Source organism: Struthio camelus, chromosome 3 (genome assembly GCF_040807025.1).
Source record: "Struthio camelus isolate bStrCam1 chromosome 3, bStrCam1.hap1, whole genome shotgun sequence".
NCBI classification, from domain to species: Eukaryota; Metazoa; Chordata; class Aves; order Struthioniformes; family Struthionidae; genus Struthio; species Struthio camelus.
The window spans coordinates 49,981,708-49,996,094 of record NC_090944.1 but is presented as its reverse complement, the minus strand read 5'-3'; the positions used below and the strand labels follow the sequence as shown (position 1 = coordinate 49,996,094).

The 14,387-nt window shown below is 43.8% G+C and overlaps 1 protein-coding gene across 2 annotated transcripts in view; it reads left to right on the top strand.

Annotated features, from left to right (window-relative positions):
• The window catches only part of GABRR1 (gamma-aminobutyric acid type A receptor subunit rho1), a 47,002-nt gene that overhangs the window by 22,686 nt on the left and 9,929 nt on the right, over positions 1-14,387 (top strand). For both annotated transcript variants that reach the window (XM_068937753.1, XM_009668357.2), the window contains 4 exons: positions 2,372-2,425; positions 6,833-6,939; positions 8,437-8,504; positions 13,578-13,801. In XM_068937753.1, coding sequence (XP_068793854.1) covers positions 2,372-2,425; positions 6,833-6,939; positions 8,437-8,504; positions 13,578-13,801 — 453 coding nt within the window. The remainder of the gene's footprint in view (positions 1-2,371; positions 2,426-6,832; positions 6,940-8,436; positions 8,505-13,577; positions 13,802-14,387) is intronic.

Here is a 14,387-nt window from a genome sequence, read left to right as displayed (position 1 = left end):
GCAGTTAGGAAGGGCGAGGAGGGCCCTGGCGTGCTGAGAGCTGCAGTACGGACCAGCCATTAGGAGGCAGAAGCTCTACATTAAATTGGCGTGGTAAGTACTCAACAGCAGCACAGTAAGCATATGGCAAACACAGTAAGGCTAATCTGTGGCTGAAATATTGACTATGATAACCAGCCTGCCATAGGATCTCCCTTTAAGCAACAGTATAATAAACTAGCCAGTATCACCCATGTCTGATTCTAGGTCAGTCAGGCATAGTTCCTTTTAGGAAGACTAACTGGATATCATTGCACCTGATACCTCAGAAAAACTATTAGGAATTAGTTCCTCTCTGTCCCTGTGGACCTTTCATTCATCTCTGGGTGTCAGTGCCGGGTGCTCTCTGCCAGTCAAACTGTTGGATCCCCCTTGAGAGAGGAAGAAGTAGGTGCGAAGCTGGAGCTCATCAGGCTGAAGCAGGGTTTGGATGACACCTTTAGACTGTGAATTCACCCTTAACTCAACCACCTTACCCAGGTTAAAATGAATTTTAAAAAATGGTTTATTTATGGCAAAAGCTTATAGACACTGGTGAAGAAAATAAAGTAAAAATGCCTCATATATTATCAACTGGCATTAAGGTGAAACTTAAAAGACCTCCCTTCATCTCTCTGTATTCAGCTGCCCTACTACAGCTACTCCTCTGGCCCCCTTAGGATTACCTTGCCTGCTCAATGTCTCAGATGACATCCAACAGTAGGGATTCACCCCTTCTGTGTGAAACACACCAGCTGTTAGAGCCAACTGTTTTCTTGCATTCATTCATCAATTTCCCAAGAATGTGGATCATATTCAGCGTCTCTTCTCCAAAGCTTATTCTCCTTTAGCTTTCCCAGAAACGAGAAACTGGGGATAGTTTGGATACTTCTCCATTCCCATGAATCTGCCATGGGAAGATGAAGCTCCTCATAAATCTTGTCTCCAGATTCAGAACACGTATTTCGGTGTGAACTGTTTCCATCTACAGAATTTTACTTTAACCTCAAGCTGCATATTGACAAACATATTCAATACTAACACACGCATGGTATAAAGACAAGCAGTTCACTCCTGGCCACCAACTGAAACTAAACATGCTGGTTGTCAGCTTCACGTCGCTGACAGATTCCCTAAAACCTGTCTTTTAGGGATATCGTAACAGTGCTTTTATGGTGGTGGGGGTTTGCTGGAGCTGGAAGTTTCTTCTCACTACAGGTGTGTTACTGCATATATTTGCTACTTGCTTTCTCATATTAAATATCTGCAGAGCAGACAGAGCACCCAAATGCAGGAAATGCTGGAATAAAGCAAGAATATAGATTACTTTAGATTTTTGTTATATGGCATGTACAAGTCAATGCACAGGGGCTGTATAACTGGAATCGTCTGCTCACAGGCTTTGCGTATCTCTGAAGAGCTCGGGACTAATCGAGTGAATCCCCGTTTGCCACCAGGAACAGCTGAATGCGCTTGCTCACGGGGATTGTAGGGTTTGCACCCTTCTGCTCAAGCTGACGGTGGTCCTTCAACCCTCGCTTTCTGAAGGAGAAAAGCTGGGTGCCTGAAATAGGTCCCAAGCAACAAAAAACTCGTCTTACCGTCTTACAAGATACTGCTGCTGTCTGCCTTGGGGATTTCCCAGACACACAGAGACGCAGAGTTTTATTTCTCTCATATTTCTTTAAACAAACAAACAAACAAACAAAAAGCCTCGTGGCCTGGAATATCCCAATATTCAGAAAGTGAGAAAAACCAAGGAAAAGCTTCCATCCTTTCAAATTCAGCCCTACCTTCTTCCGCCAGGAAAAACGCGCGGTGCTGCAGCTAGAGCCCACCCCAACCACATGTAGCCACCGAGTATTGTGCTTTTCACCAAATTCCCCTGAAAGAGCTGCCCTCGGCTGCAGAGGGACAAACGGGATCCGTTGGTCTCAGTCCTTCGGCCAGGAATCCAAAACAGCGGTTTCCGGCCTTTTTTTCACCTGCCGTCATGGCTCCCCCCGCCTTTTGGCCCCTCGAGCAGGCTGCCGGCACCTCCCAGCCTGCCAGCTGCCACCCCGGCATGGCCGCCGCTGCCTGTCCGGGGTGCTCACAGCCCCCTGGGGGTGGTGGTTTGGGGGAAACACCGTATCTGGAAAAGATAAAACAACCGAAAAAAGGTGAAAAAGGTTAAAAAAATAAAAAGCTTGTCTATGGGACAAAGCAGAGGGAGCTCTGCGCTTCCCACCCAGCCACGGCCATTTTGTCTTGCCAACGCTGCGAAACGGCTTAATCTGGAAAGACGATTGCTCTCTGTGACAGGTTGTCTCATGGCTTCTTTTTTCTCTCTTTCCCTGTCCTTTCTGCGCAGCCGGCCCCAGAGGCAGAGACGGGAAGCCCACGGCGACGCGCACAAGCAAGGCAGGTAGGCGAAGCCCGACGCCGCCGAGCCGGACCCTCGCCCTCCCGGTGCCGCTGCCCCGGGGGTGCGCCTGCCCCTAAAAATTAGGCGTTGGAGGGCACAGGTGGCAGGGCAGCGCTGACGAGGACGAAGAGGGACATTTAGTCCGGCTGCTTTGGGTACGGGCAGAGCCCGCACGTCGCGCGCCGGTGCGGGCCGGGGAGCTCGCCCCTGCGGCCGGGCCCCGCCGGTGGCCGTGGCTGCGCGAGCGCCGGTGCGTTTCGGCTTTTACACTGGGGCCAGCGTCCTCCCAGCGAAGCGGCGAGAAGGAAATTCGCTTAAGTATAGAAGCCGTGCCATAAATAGGATTTGCGCCATTTAAGAGGATCAAGCGAGGCCGGGAGGAAGCCCGCGAGCCAAACCAGACCCGCTTTGGGGGCCCAGGTTTGACGTCACGGCTGCTTTCCGCGGCCAGGGAGGCGGCTTTCTGCCGGCCGCTGCGCAGGACGTGCGGGATTGGTGTCGAGGGAGGCACCGAGCGGCTGGGACGGTATCTAGGTCATGTATAACCGCCCTCCGCTGCCCCGACGCCTGACGGCGGCCGGCGGCTCTTTGGGGCCGAACCGCGCGACGTCGCCGGCACCCCGGCGGGCGCCCTGCCCTCCCGTGCGGCCAAAGCCTCTTCGTCCCCCGAAGCGGCGGACCCGAAACTTCCCTGACTCACGCCGTGCGGTTTCAGCTGTAGCCTCCGGTGGAGACACTTCCCTTTTTTGCCCTCCAAAAGGCAGCCGTGGAAAACTATAAATTACATCACATCATTGGACAAAAAAAATTCCGCCCCCCCCCCAAAAAAAAATCACCCCATCCTTATTTTTAAACTAACTTACCAGTTTTTTGAACAATCCAATTGTTTCACTGGAAAGATATTTTTACTTTTTCTGTATTTCAATAGAGACTATAAAATCAAACTGAAAAAAAAATCCTATTTATTTGAAATGGAAAAAAAGTGATTTATGGCTTTAGTCTTCCAAAAGCAAAACAGTATAAACATTTTTTTTTTTTTTGGCAGGGCAGAAGTGTTTTCACTATTTATATTCTGATTGTATTTCTCTCCTTTTCATCAACTTAAAAATGGGAAAATTTTAAAGGGAAAATGAAAAAAAAAAATTAACCAGTTCTTTAAAAAAAATGTTTCACCGTCTTGTTTAAAAGAAAAAACTTTTATTTCTTCTCCCATTTTTACCAGAAATTAATAGATAAAATCACTACTCAAGAGAAAAATATTATCTGCTAACTTTTTATTTTATGTATGTAATTTTTATATATATATAAAATACATATATTTTAAATTTTCAAAATTAGCCACCATGATAGGGATATTTCAAAACAGCCGAAAAATTAAGGCAGGCAAAAATGATCCCCATTGTCACAGATACTGTTTGAAACTGAGTAGCTGCATTCTGTGACAGGAAGAGTAAACAAACACCGCCACAGCCACGAAACGTTTGAATAATGATTGGAAATGCAAAAAGCCCTCTCATCATACGCCCCGAGCGATGCGGTTTCAGCAACTGTAGGAGAAGACTTAAAAAAAGTGTTCTTTAAGAGTCGACATGTAGTTCTAACTTCCCCTGCTCTGCCCCTCTCTCCCCCCAGACACCCAGCTAAACCCTTTGCTAGGGAGATTACAAGTGTGATAGACGAAGGTCAGAGTGTTGAGATGGCAGAGTATTTGATTTAGACTTAGGAGACTTGTAAAAGTTAGTACTAGACAATATCACATAAATAGACAGGGTGTCCACAGTGAGTGGATTAAAAGCCAGTGAACTGGTATCTCAGAAGCTCATTGTAGATGGAGCGTTGTTACCGTGCACGTTGTTTACAGCAGCAATGTGAAGAGATCTATCATCTGCCTAGGGCTATTCAGGATCTTTAGTAATGATCTGATAAAACGCATGAAACTATTGCTAGCAAAGTTTATAAGCAACATAAAACTTAGTGGCGAGACAAATAATTGTAGGATTTTGTCAGTCCTGCCAAGAAATCTAGATCCCAAATTGCTTGAACAACATGCATTTTGATGGCTAAATGCAAGGTTAGGAGCAAGGCATGTAGGTCCCAAAGGATGAAAGACCACACTTTGGAAGACAGTTAACCCATGAAATTCATCGTGTATGAGCACAAGCAAAAGCAGCGAGTAAGGAAATATAAATATCAGTTTGAGGAACTATGTCCAATCTCTAAAATCACAGGAAGGGAAAGGACCCCTGGGTCACCAGATTTCATCCCCGATGTCTGCATGGACTGTCTGTCTGCCACAAGCACAAGGAAAATCCCCTCCAAACCTGGGTTTAGGAGAGCAGAACCTCGCTGCTCTCTGTTGGGATAGAAACATTTTAATTTGGACCCTAGATTTATTCATTATTGTTTTGTACAGTTTAGCTTGTTCTTGTGCTGTTGTTGTTGTTTCATTTGATTAGTCCTTTCAGCTCATGTTCATTCACCCCAAAATCATATGAGCAGACACATTCCCTGTCAGTCTTCCTTTTGCTGAACTAGCCCCTCTGCCATCCCAGGCTCTGCAATGCACTGCTCAACCTTCCCTCTACCTGTCTCAGAGAGAGCTTTCTGAGCATCAGGGATCAAATCTACTCACAAATCTCCAAGATCAAGCCAACGACCTGCTAAAAACACTCCCGGCCCTCAGCTGAATATACCTTATGCTGAATATACCTTACCTAGTGCACGCTACAGCCACAGGAGTCTTTTCACAGCTCAAAATGTCTCTTTCTGATACGCCGCTGCCTCCCTTTCTTCTCTGTCATTTCTAGGCAACTGTGGCTCATAGCTGAATATTTTGTTATTAAAATCCATGGGCCTGGCAGTACATTTTTGAATTACTTAATCCCACCCTATACCTGCTTCTTTACTCCCGAAACTCACCTATTTGTTTCTGGATGTTGACAAATAGGAAAAGTCTTTGATAAGAGGTGTGAGAGTGGTTCAAGTTCTGGGACATATGCTTTTCTTCGAGACAGGAAAGAAGTGCAGTGAATTTCTTGTAGCAAAGAGATAGTTTAGAAATGGTTTTGTTTTGGATGATAGAGCTCTGGTTTGTGAGGTCACTTCTATGTAACAGAATAGGGCAAGGTGCTGTGGATAGAGACTGAACTAAATAAATCTAAAGCAGAAGTAGGGTGCACCTTTTAAAATTCCATATGGATAGTTAGTTACTTGAAGAACTCGCTGATGAATATAAGGAACTCTTCACTTTTAGAAAGCATTAAATTCAGACTGACTACCTTTCTAAGATACTTTGTAGTTCAGGTAAAGCTATGGGTTTTAAGAGAGGAGTTGCTAGTGACACTTCTGGCTTCTGTAGGATGGGACATCAAAGTGGATTATTGTACTGGATTCTTGTGGTATGATTGTCTATGAGCCTATGAGATATACAGCATGATTAAGCAATCCCATTTATGAAAAGTTTCATCTTGGGGAAATATTCTGTGTTAAGTGTCTTTATTACTCTGATTTTGTTTGATCTATTTCTGACTTGTCTTTTATATATTCAGGCAAGCATCCCTCTGAGCATATCATCTTTTTTCAGACTCAGATACAGCAAAATCTTTCCTCCCTTTTTTGAGCTCTCATGCCGTCTTATCAGCTGTCATGTGGCTAGCTTGGAGTGTAACAAAAGTTTAATTACGTTATAGAGCTATAAAAGAGCTGCTGCCTCTCCAATTCAGGCCTCAGTGCTATGGAGCTGAACATTATTTTCCACTTTCAGAGGTGGATTTGGAGGATGAGCAGACCATCCTCTGCCCAACATTTGATGTGACTCTGCCAGCGTCTGGAACGACCCTTTCCAAACTCTCCAGTCTTTAATGCTCCTTTTTACTTTCATTAGAAATCTGGGGCAGGAGCTAATCATTTTATCCTGAGCTATGGTAGGGCCTGCCTCCTGGCATGGTCCCCAGCCTATCTCCATTTTGTTCCTGGGTTACAGCCAGCAGCTTATTTGATATATTGTTTCCCTAATTCCTGTCCTCATGCCTTGTCATAAATCACTGTCAGAAATGCTTTCCCCCATTTCCATTTCCCCACTTACCCATGCACGCTGTTTTTCTAGCCCACATGTTTGAATGATTGTATCCAAACGGTATTAGACTCACAGATAATTTTACAGAGACAAAAGTCACAAAACAAATGTTTTATCTTTCTGCCAGCTTTATTGTAGCTGTGTAAGTGCTGAATGTTGAATACAGGAATCATTTTTTGATGACATGCTACCAACCATTCCAAGCAATCACACAGTCATGGTTTAAGAGGCAAATGAACAAGAATGGGCTCTAGTTTTAGACTGCAGTGAAACGGCATACTTCTTACAGGCGCCGATCAGGACTCATAGCTGTGCTTCTCTTTTCCCGGTAGCCCAATTCTAAAACGAAGCCCTGACATCACCAAATCTCCACTGACAAAGTCAGAGCAGTTGCTGCGAATAGATGATCACGACTTCAGCATGAGACCAGGTTTTGGAGGTATGAAACGTGCCCACGTGCCAGTGGTATTTTTCACCATAACTTTTTAATATTATAACACAAAGCAGATTAATGAAGCAGAGTCTTTTCTGTCTCTAATTTGTGTTATTTTGTGTTGTGGATTCATGATGCATTTAGGGGGATAGGGTTGCAATGAAATAGCCTTACCTCTTGACTGAACAAATAGCTTAGTGAAAGGCATGGAAATGTGAACAGAGACAATTTATTACTCCTGGTATTCAACGACACTTTCTTCTGATAAAATCTGCTGGTACAACTTACATGTATTCCTAGATGACAGGAATTCCGGGACGTTGTCTTACTCTGACAATGTATGTGCATAATCAAATGATGTACCATATTTACAGAGCCAGCCATTTCATTTATAATAAAAAAGAAAATATTTTGACTGCTGTGTGTTAATACTTTGCTCACAGTTTTGTGACTGTGTGCTACAGCAAGCTAAGCTTTTAGAGAAATGGATTAAGGAGAACATGCTTTCTTCAACCTATCGGATTAAAGAATGTTGTAATTTATCTACTCTTTCTGGCTGACAGATGGTCATTCAAATCCAGGATGCCATTATAGTCTCTGATAGAAGCAGATTTTATTGCTAAATGCTCAATATACAAAATACCAGCATGTTCAATTAATTTAAAATGGTTTCAATTTCATAGCAGTCCACTAATGTGACCATTATTTGTCTTGACAGATCTCCTATACTATTATTGCCAGAGGTATGCAGAGGCTACTTAAAGTCTGGAAGAAGAAGAAAAAACAAAATCCCTGTTACGTCCCACTGTAGCCTGACCCTTCCCCTCAGGAACCCCAGGCCCAGTGGCACATGCCTATGTCACGTAACACAGCCTCCCCTTTACAGGCAGCCCTCACACCTTCTCATCCACAGCCAAACGCTGAATGATGTAAAAGCGAAATACTTGGAGTAGCTCTCAGGAATCTTATTAGTCTGAGAGAAGAGAAGAGGAAGTGAGGGGAAAATTATGAATACTTCTCCCACATCTTAACTGTATCTCTGCAGCTCTCTATAGGAGTGAGATGTGCTGGAGTACTAGACTTACGTACTAGAGACATTATTTTTAAAATTTGAAGGGACAGATGTAGAAAGAGGGTCCCATCCTTTTCTGAGAATCAGGTAGGTAGACCCAAGCGCTGCAGCTCCACCAAGATTTTCTGCATTTTGGAAGGACTGCAAAGCATATTATAGCCTAAGAAATGCATATGTTGATTGTTAGAAAACGTAGCAGTAAAAAGCAATATAGTAGAGATGAAGGCAGTAACAGGTCAGTCTAATTGCTGATTTTCATTATTATTAATAAGTTTTTATTATGAATCCCAGTCACTGCTACCATCGGTTAGTTTGCTGTTGTTTCTATTCCAGATGAACACTAATGTTTATCTTTAACTCTAAGTTATGAAAACCAGGTGGTTACGTTACTTTATCTCACCACATTTATACTTTCTTAACTTTTTCTCCAGGCCCTGCAATTCCTGTTGGGGTAGATGTCCAAGTTGAAAGTCTGGATAGTATTTCTGAAGTGGATATGGTAAGAATCACAGAATCACAGCATTGTTGAGGTGGGAAGGCACATCTAGAGATCCTCTAGTCCAACCTCTTACTCAAGCAGGGTCAGCTAGAGCAGGCTGCCCAGGACCATGTCCAGTCAGGAGATTCCACAACCTCTCTGGGCAACCTGTATGATCAGAATCTGCCAGCAGTTAATGCCACTGACCTCAAACTACCATTTTATCTCTCTGAATGTCTCGGAGCAAAAGGAAAAAAAGCTAATCTGACCTTTTATTTTCTCTAGGACAAAATGGTGCAGTGCTGCCAAAATTGCCCCAAAGGATTTGAGTTTGTTTGTTTTGTTAACAAGTGGTAGCATTTGAAAGCTCTGAGGAGAGGAGAACAAATAATGTGTTAGTTTTATTACACTCCGTGTGATACATTGCAGGTGCAACCTAGTTCTGGCCACATACTGAGCTGGTCAGGGGCCAGCTAGCTCCAAACCAGAAGCCACGTAGCTACCATTAGAGCAACACTGGTTCAGACTGGTAAGTCCTGCTCTCTGCAAGGCAGCCAGAGTGAGCAACAGCCTACAAATGACAGTGACAGCATACCTGTCATGTGATAGCACTGCTGTGAGAACAGAAATGCCAGCCATTTAAATGTCACCTGAAAAGACAGGCTCTCTATTCGGTCAGATTATTCCTTCTACTGCAAAGTGCACAGTCACAAGAGGCTGAAAGTTTTCGGAGGGCAGAAGTTTCTCTAGAATCTGCCTTCAGTTCATTAGCAGTTGCACTCCTGTTGTGTACAGAGGACCAACATAAGGCTTTGTAGGACTTTCTTAAATCTTCTCACTGATGGTAAAGAAGGATTTCAGGGGCGCACAGGACTGATGGTAGCACTCTGCACAGGCTAAATTCATTACTGAGTCTCTGGCCTTCATTTCCTATCCACCACACAATTAGTAATGTGAAAACTGCTCTGAAAGTGCTGCGGATTTTCGCTTTATGATTTTTGCTTGAGAAGCTTTTTTCATCACAAAACATCACTGAAAGTAGGGTATGATTTCTGGAAGACATTTTTCTTGGAAATATTTTACATGCATGCATGATACATAACCAGCTGTGCAGGAGAGCAGGACCACAGAAGGAGAGTGGGAGATGGCCCCATGTGTACACTGCAAGATCTACACCAGTTTTGAGAACCCTTTCAAAACCAAGAGCTTTTCAGACCAACCCTGTTGGATCATTTCTGGAGTTTCAAAATGGCACAGTTTTTACTTTGTAAGAAAAGAAAAATTCACAGCCCAACACAAAATACTTTTCAAAATTTTTCACTATTCCAGCAAATGTATTAACAGCTCTGATGATTTTGCAGAAAGCCCAGACTTCTCTGCCTTCTTAATTAACGACTGCTACAGGACTAGAAAGCTCTCGTCTGACCTCTTCCCATGCCTTAACCAGGAATAGAGTTTTGTGGCAGCATAGTCAGTGTTTCTTATTTATCTGCATCCAGGTTGTTGCCCATTGGGTGTAGCGGCCCTGCTCTGTGGTCTGTGGCCAGCCAGGCTCCTCTTAGCTCAACAGCAGAGTCCCACTGATGTCCGTGGTTTCAGCACTGTTCCCATGCCAGCAATTTCTGAGAAAGCTGACGTAAAAGTACAGTGTGGGGGATGAGCGGGGAATCACTGAGGTGAGAGACAGCCTTTGTCTCTCCCTCGGTCTGACAGAAAGAAAGAGAATTATTCAGCCATTTGATGGGACTGTTTTGCTCACCAAGGTTTTTGATCCTTCATGGGAAGTTTCTGAGTATATTGGGTTATTTCCAATTGACTTCTCTTAGCATGCAGTTAAACTAAACATTCCTGCTCTCTCCAGCCTAAAGAGGTTTCAGCACTGTTGACCTATATAATTCAAAATTTGTGCGTTAGGCTCTGCCGAAGGTCAGCACATGTTTATTCTTGCCCCATATGCCATAGAAGTAGCCGTTATCAGTAACTCCCTCCCAGGTGAAAGGCAGTAACTGAGCGGAGGCAGGTCTGTGTTTGTGTGCGCATGTGTGTGAGCGCACGCGTGTGTGCACATGCACATCCTATTCACACTCGGCCAAGCTGAACAGGACTGCTTAGAGCACTGACAGCAGTGCAGGCTCACCCACCTGACCCACCTTGCATCATGTCTGTCCAGCATCAGACATACTCTCTGCTGTGGGATTATAACCCTGGTCCTGTCCCTCCACCATGTAATTTTAGCTTTTGCATGGGCTAGGATATTTGCAGTCAGCTTGGACTTCAACCACTCACAAGGTGCAGTGGGGTTACAAAGCTGAGGCACATCAGAATGCATCTGGAGGCTACACAGAGTCTGTCTGTGCCCACATATTTCCCCAGCCCGTTTGAAGGCCTCCAGCTGTCTCCCACGTTTCTAGTGCTCTTCGCAGCCTGACCACAAGCCATGGGGGCTCTCAGCTTTTGCCTCTCCTAGTGTGTTACCAACCCTGGGGATTGTGGAGAAAGTTTGTGAAGGTGGCCAGAGAGCTCCCAAAAGGCTTGAACACTCAAAGACAAAGGAAAGGAACTCAATATTCATTATTTCAAAGTTTAAAAATACCCTCAATTATTAAGCAAGCATTGTGATTTTGAGGGAGTTCTTGTTTTTGCATGCTGCCACTGCTCCTCACAATGCCCCCTGCTCACTTCCCTGGGCTCCAAGGAGGAAACATGGGCCTTTCCCGTCGGTGCCAACAGGGCTGCTGCTGCTGCATGGCCAGTCAGTGCCACCAGCGAGGCATGCCTACATTCCTAAAACACCTTTCTCCCTGATGCTGCTATAGATAATATCATGCTACAACACTCCATCCTATGGGAAAAGTACTTTATAGCCTTGGGGAATAAGCATTCAGAGTCAATTTTGGCTGTTAGCAAACTAATGATGAGAAAGACTTTAAATGTCAAAATCAATTATTTTTAACTCATACACCTTTATATGAAAGGGCCATGGTGCTTTGCAAGCTCATTGCTTGTTTGCTTTTTGAATGAACATACATCAATTACAGAGTTCTTCATTGTGTACTAAATTTCCACTTACCGACTTAAGTGTATCAAGTTTTCCTTTTCTCCTACTTTCTGCCTATTTACAAGAAAGTGATAAAGTAATAGAGGACATTTTAAAATTTCTTTAGGGTGTCAAAAATCAGATATTTTCTGTCCAATTCACTTTAAAATTTGTAACAGTCTATTGTGGGCAACTGACTCTGAAACTAACGCAGCTTTTGTGGGATGTGCAGGGCAGCTGTTTTATCTGGAGGAAAGATAGGAAGGAAGAAAAGAAAAATCAAATTGTTACCCAGAACTGGAAATTTGTTTGCAGGAATAACAGGAGAATAAATAATGTCCCTGAGAAATGGACCAAAAAAAGATGGAGAAATTACATGCTTGTTGGTTGGGGGAATTTCAGATGCCACACTATAAAATATTGTGGTTCCCAGTTCAATAGCAGAAAACTAGGATTCATATATCATTCCTAATGAGAGCTGAAAATACCTAATTTTTCCTCAGCCACCATAAATGCAAAATTTTATGCAAGAAAGTGGTGCTTCTCTTAATTTATTACTGTTTAAAGGAGATATTAACCAATTAGGAGTCAATGAAAAAGGTTTCCCGAACCAATTTCTTCAAACCTGCGTGCAGGAAAAAGATCTTAAAGAACGCTATAGAATGGACCAAAAGAAAAGAAAGGAATGATATGGTCAGTGGCTTTGGGGAGCTTCAGATGGATGCCGTATAAAACATTTCCAGGAATTATATTGGCCTTCAGTGTCATTATAGCAGAGCTGGGATTAATAAATCACTTCTCCTGAAAACAAAATGCAAAAAAAAAAAAAAAAAATCAAAGGAATTGGAAAGTATTGTGGAAAAAAATCAAAATAACAAATAATTTTTTAAAATTGCCTAAACCCTTCTGACTTCCCTGAGTCAGGTACCACGGCAGACTGGTCAGTCTTAAACACTTCCCTCAGCTTATGGGCAATATATTACATTATACTGTAAGACCCCACGCTTATAGACACTTATGCATGAGCTTAACACATCAGCTACGTGAGGGGATCCTTTGAAATGAGGAAGAAGGCAAATACAAGTTCCTGGGGTCAGACCCAGAAAATACAATGGAGCTAAAAGAGAAGGAATATACATCAGATCTAAGAGTACAATATAGGGGGGTGAGGAGCAAAAAAAAAAAAACAAAAAAAAAACCCCAAAATTTCAGCCAAATGCAGAAAGCCTCTCTAGGTCAAGACAAAAGGAAAAAAATAAAGCAGCAATAAAAAGATTTAACAAATGACAGAGTTTGGCCATGGTCTCTCCTGTTATAAATTAGTCTGACTGAAAGAACTGTGCCAGTCTATATCATGTGGAGATCTGCCTCCAGCTGCAATAACCTCACATGGGAGGAGAGGAAAATCATGTCCCAGGAAAGCCTAATAGATCTGGGTTTTTGTAGACTTCAAACACCAGCTCCTCCCCCTGCAAATCTTGCCCAGAAAATCCTCACATAAGCCTCATGACCATTAGGACCTTGGCTGAGGGTCCATGATTTCTTTGCATAACCTTACATTGATAACCTTGTGCCCTTGCCATTGCCTTGATGGAGGAAGAGCTCCCACATCTGAGTGACTTTCTCCGGCTGCCCTGGTGAAGGCATTGCCAGAGGAGCGGTGGGGACACCTCGAAGAGCAAACACTTGCTTCTTTACTGTCAGCTCCAGAAACGCGTCTTCAAGTGGTTGATAGCTCTCATCACCTCCCACCACCTTGGCATGTTTGCCCTCTGGTCCCTGGAGTGGCTTGCAGACAAGAAAAACAGTATTTGATCTGATTTCTGGAGGGCCTCCAATTTCTGAACCAAGTAAGTCATTCTGACCTGAGAAACAAGGAAGCTACAGCTGATCTTGACTGCTGCAGCTTGGGGAGTAGATGTGACTTCAGGAACAGGCCTTTATAACTTGCTGTTTGTACCAGAGGAGAGAATTCGTTGCAGGCAGGTGGGAAGAGGATCTCCAAACTTGCCTATGGCGATAAGATGTAAGTTGTAATACAAACCTGTTTCTTTCAGGACTTCACCATGACGCTTTATCTGAGGCACTACTGGAAAGATGAAAGGCTGTCCTTCCCGAGCACCAACAACCAAAGCATGACATTTGATGGCAGGCTCGTGAAGAAGATCTGGGTCCCCGACATGTTCTTTGTCCACTCCAAGCGTTCCTTCATCCATGACACCACCACTGATAATGTCATGCTGCGAGTCCAGCCAGATGGGAAGGTACTTTATAGTCTCAGGTAAAATTGCATTCAGTCAGTGCTAGTTATTAGTGAAATGAGAGAGAAAGCATAGGTCTTCTTATATTTCATTTTTGCATGGCTTCGTGCTAAAAATAAATACATAAATAAATTGAAGGTACTGACTAGCCGCTGCAGTCAGGAGGAAAAGTCCCTTCCCTTATAATAATAAAAATGCGCATGTGCACAGAGAGGCCAGCTAGGCCAGTATTATATAAAAAGAGTGAGAATCAGGACTGAAACTCATTCGTAGGAAGCAGCTTGTGTCACCTTCTTCCAGCCGGTTTCTGTCCCTCCAGCTAGTCTGCCTTGAGGGCAGGATTTCCTAACTACTTGCCCCAGTGTGACTTCTCTATCCCCTTTGTAGCTCCTAACACACCACATTTCTGTTGCCTGCTGAACCTCACTAGCCTAGGGCCAGTGGGAAGGAAATCTGAGTCCCTGAGCTCCAACTGGAGACTTCCCTTCGGCAATAACCTCTGCTAGTTCATTAAGTGCCCTTAGCAGGAAGCCAGTTTTCCTGGTTCCTGCCATCAATGCCTCTTTGCCTTGTATGTGTGGTTAACCAGCCACAGACTGCAGTTCC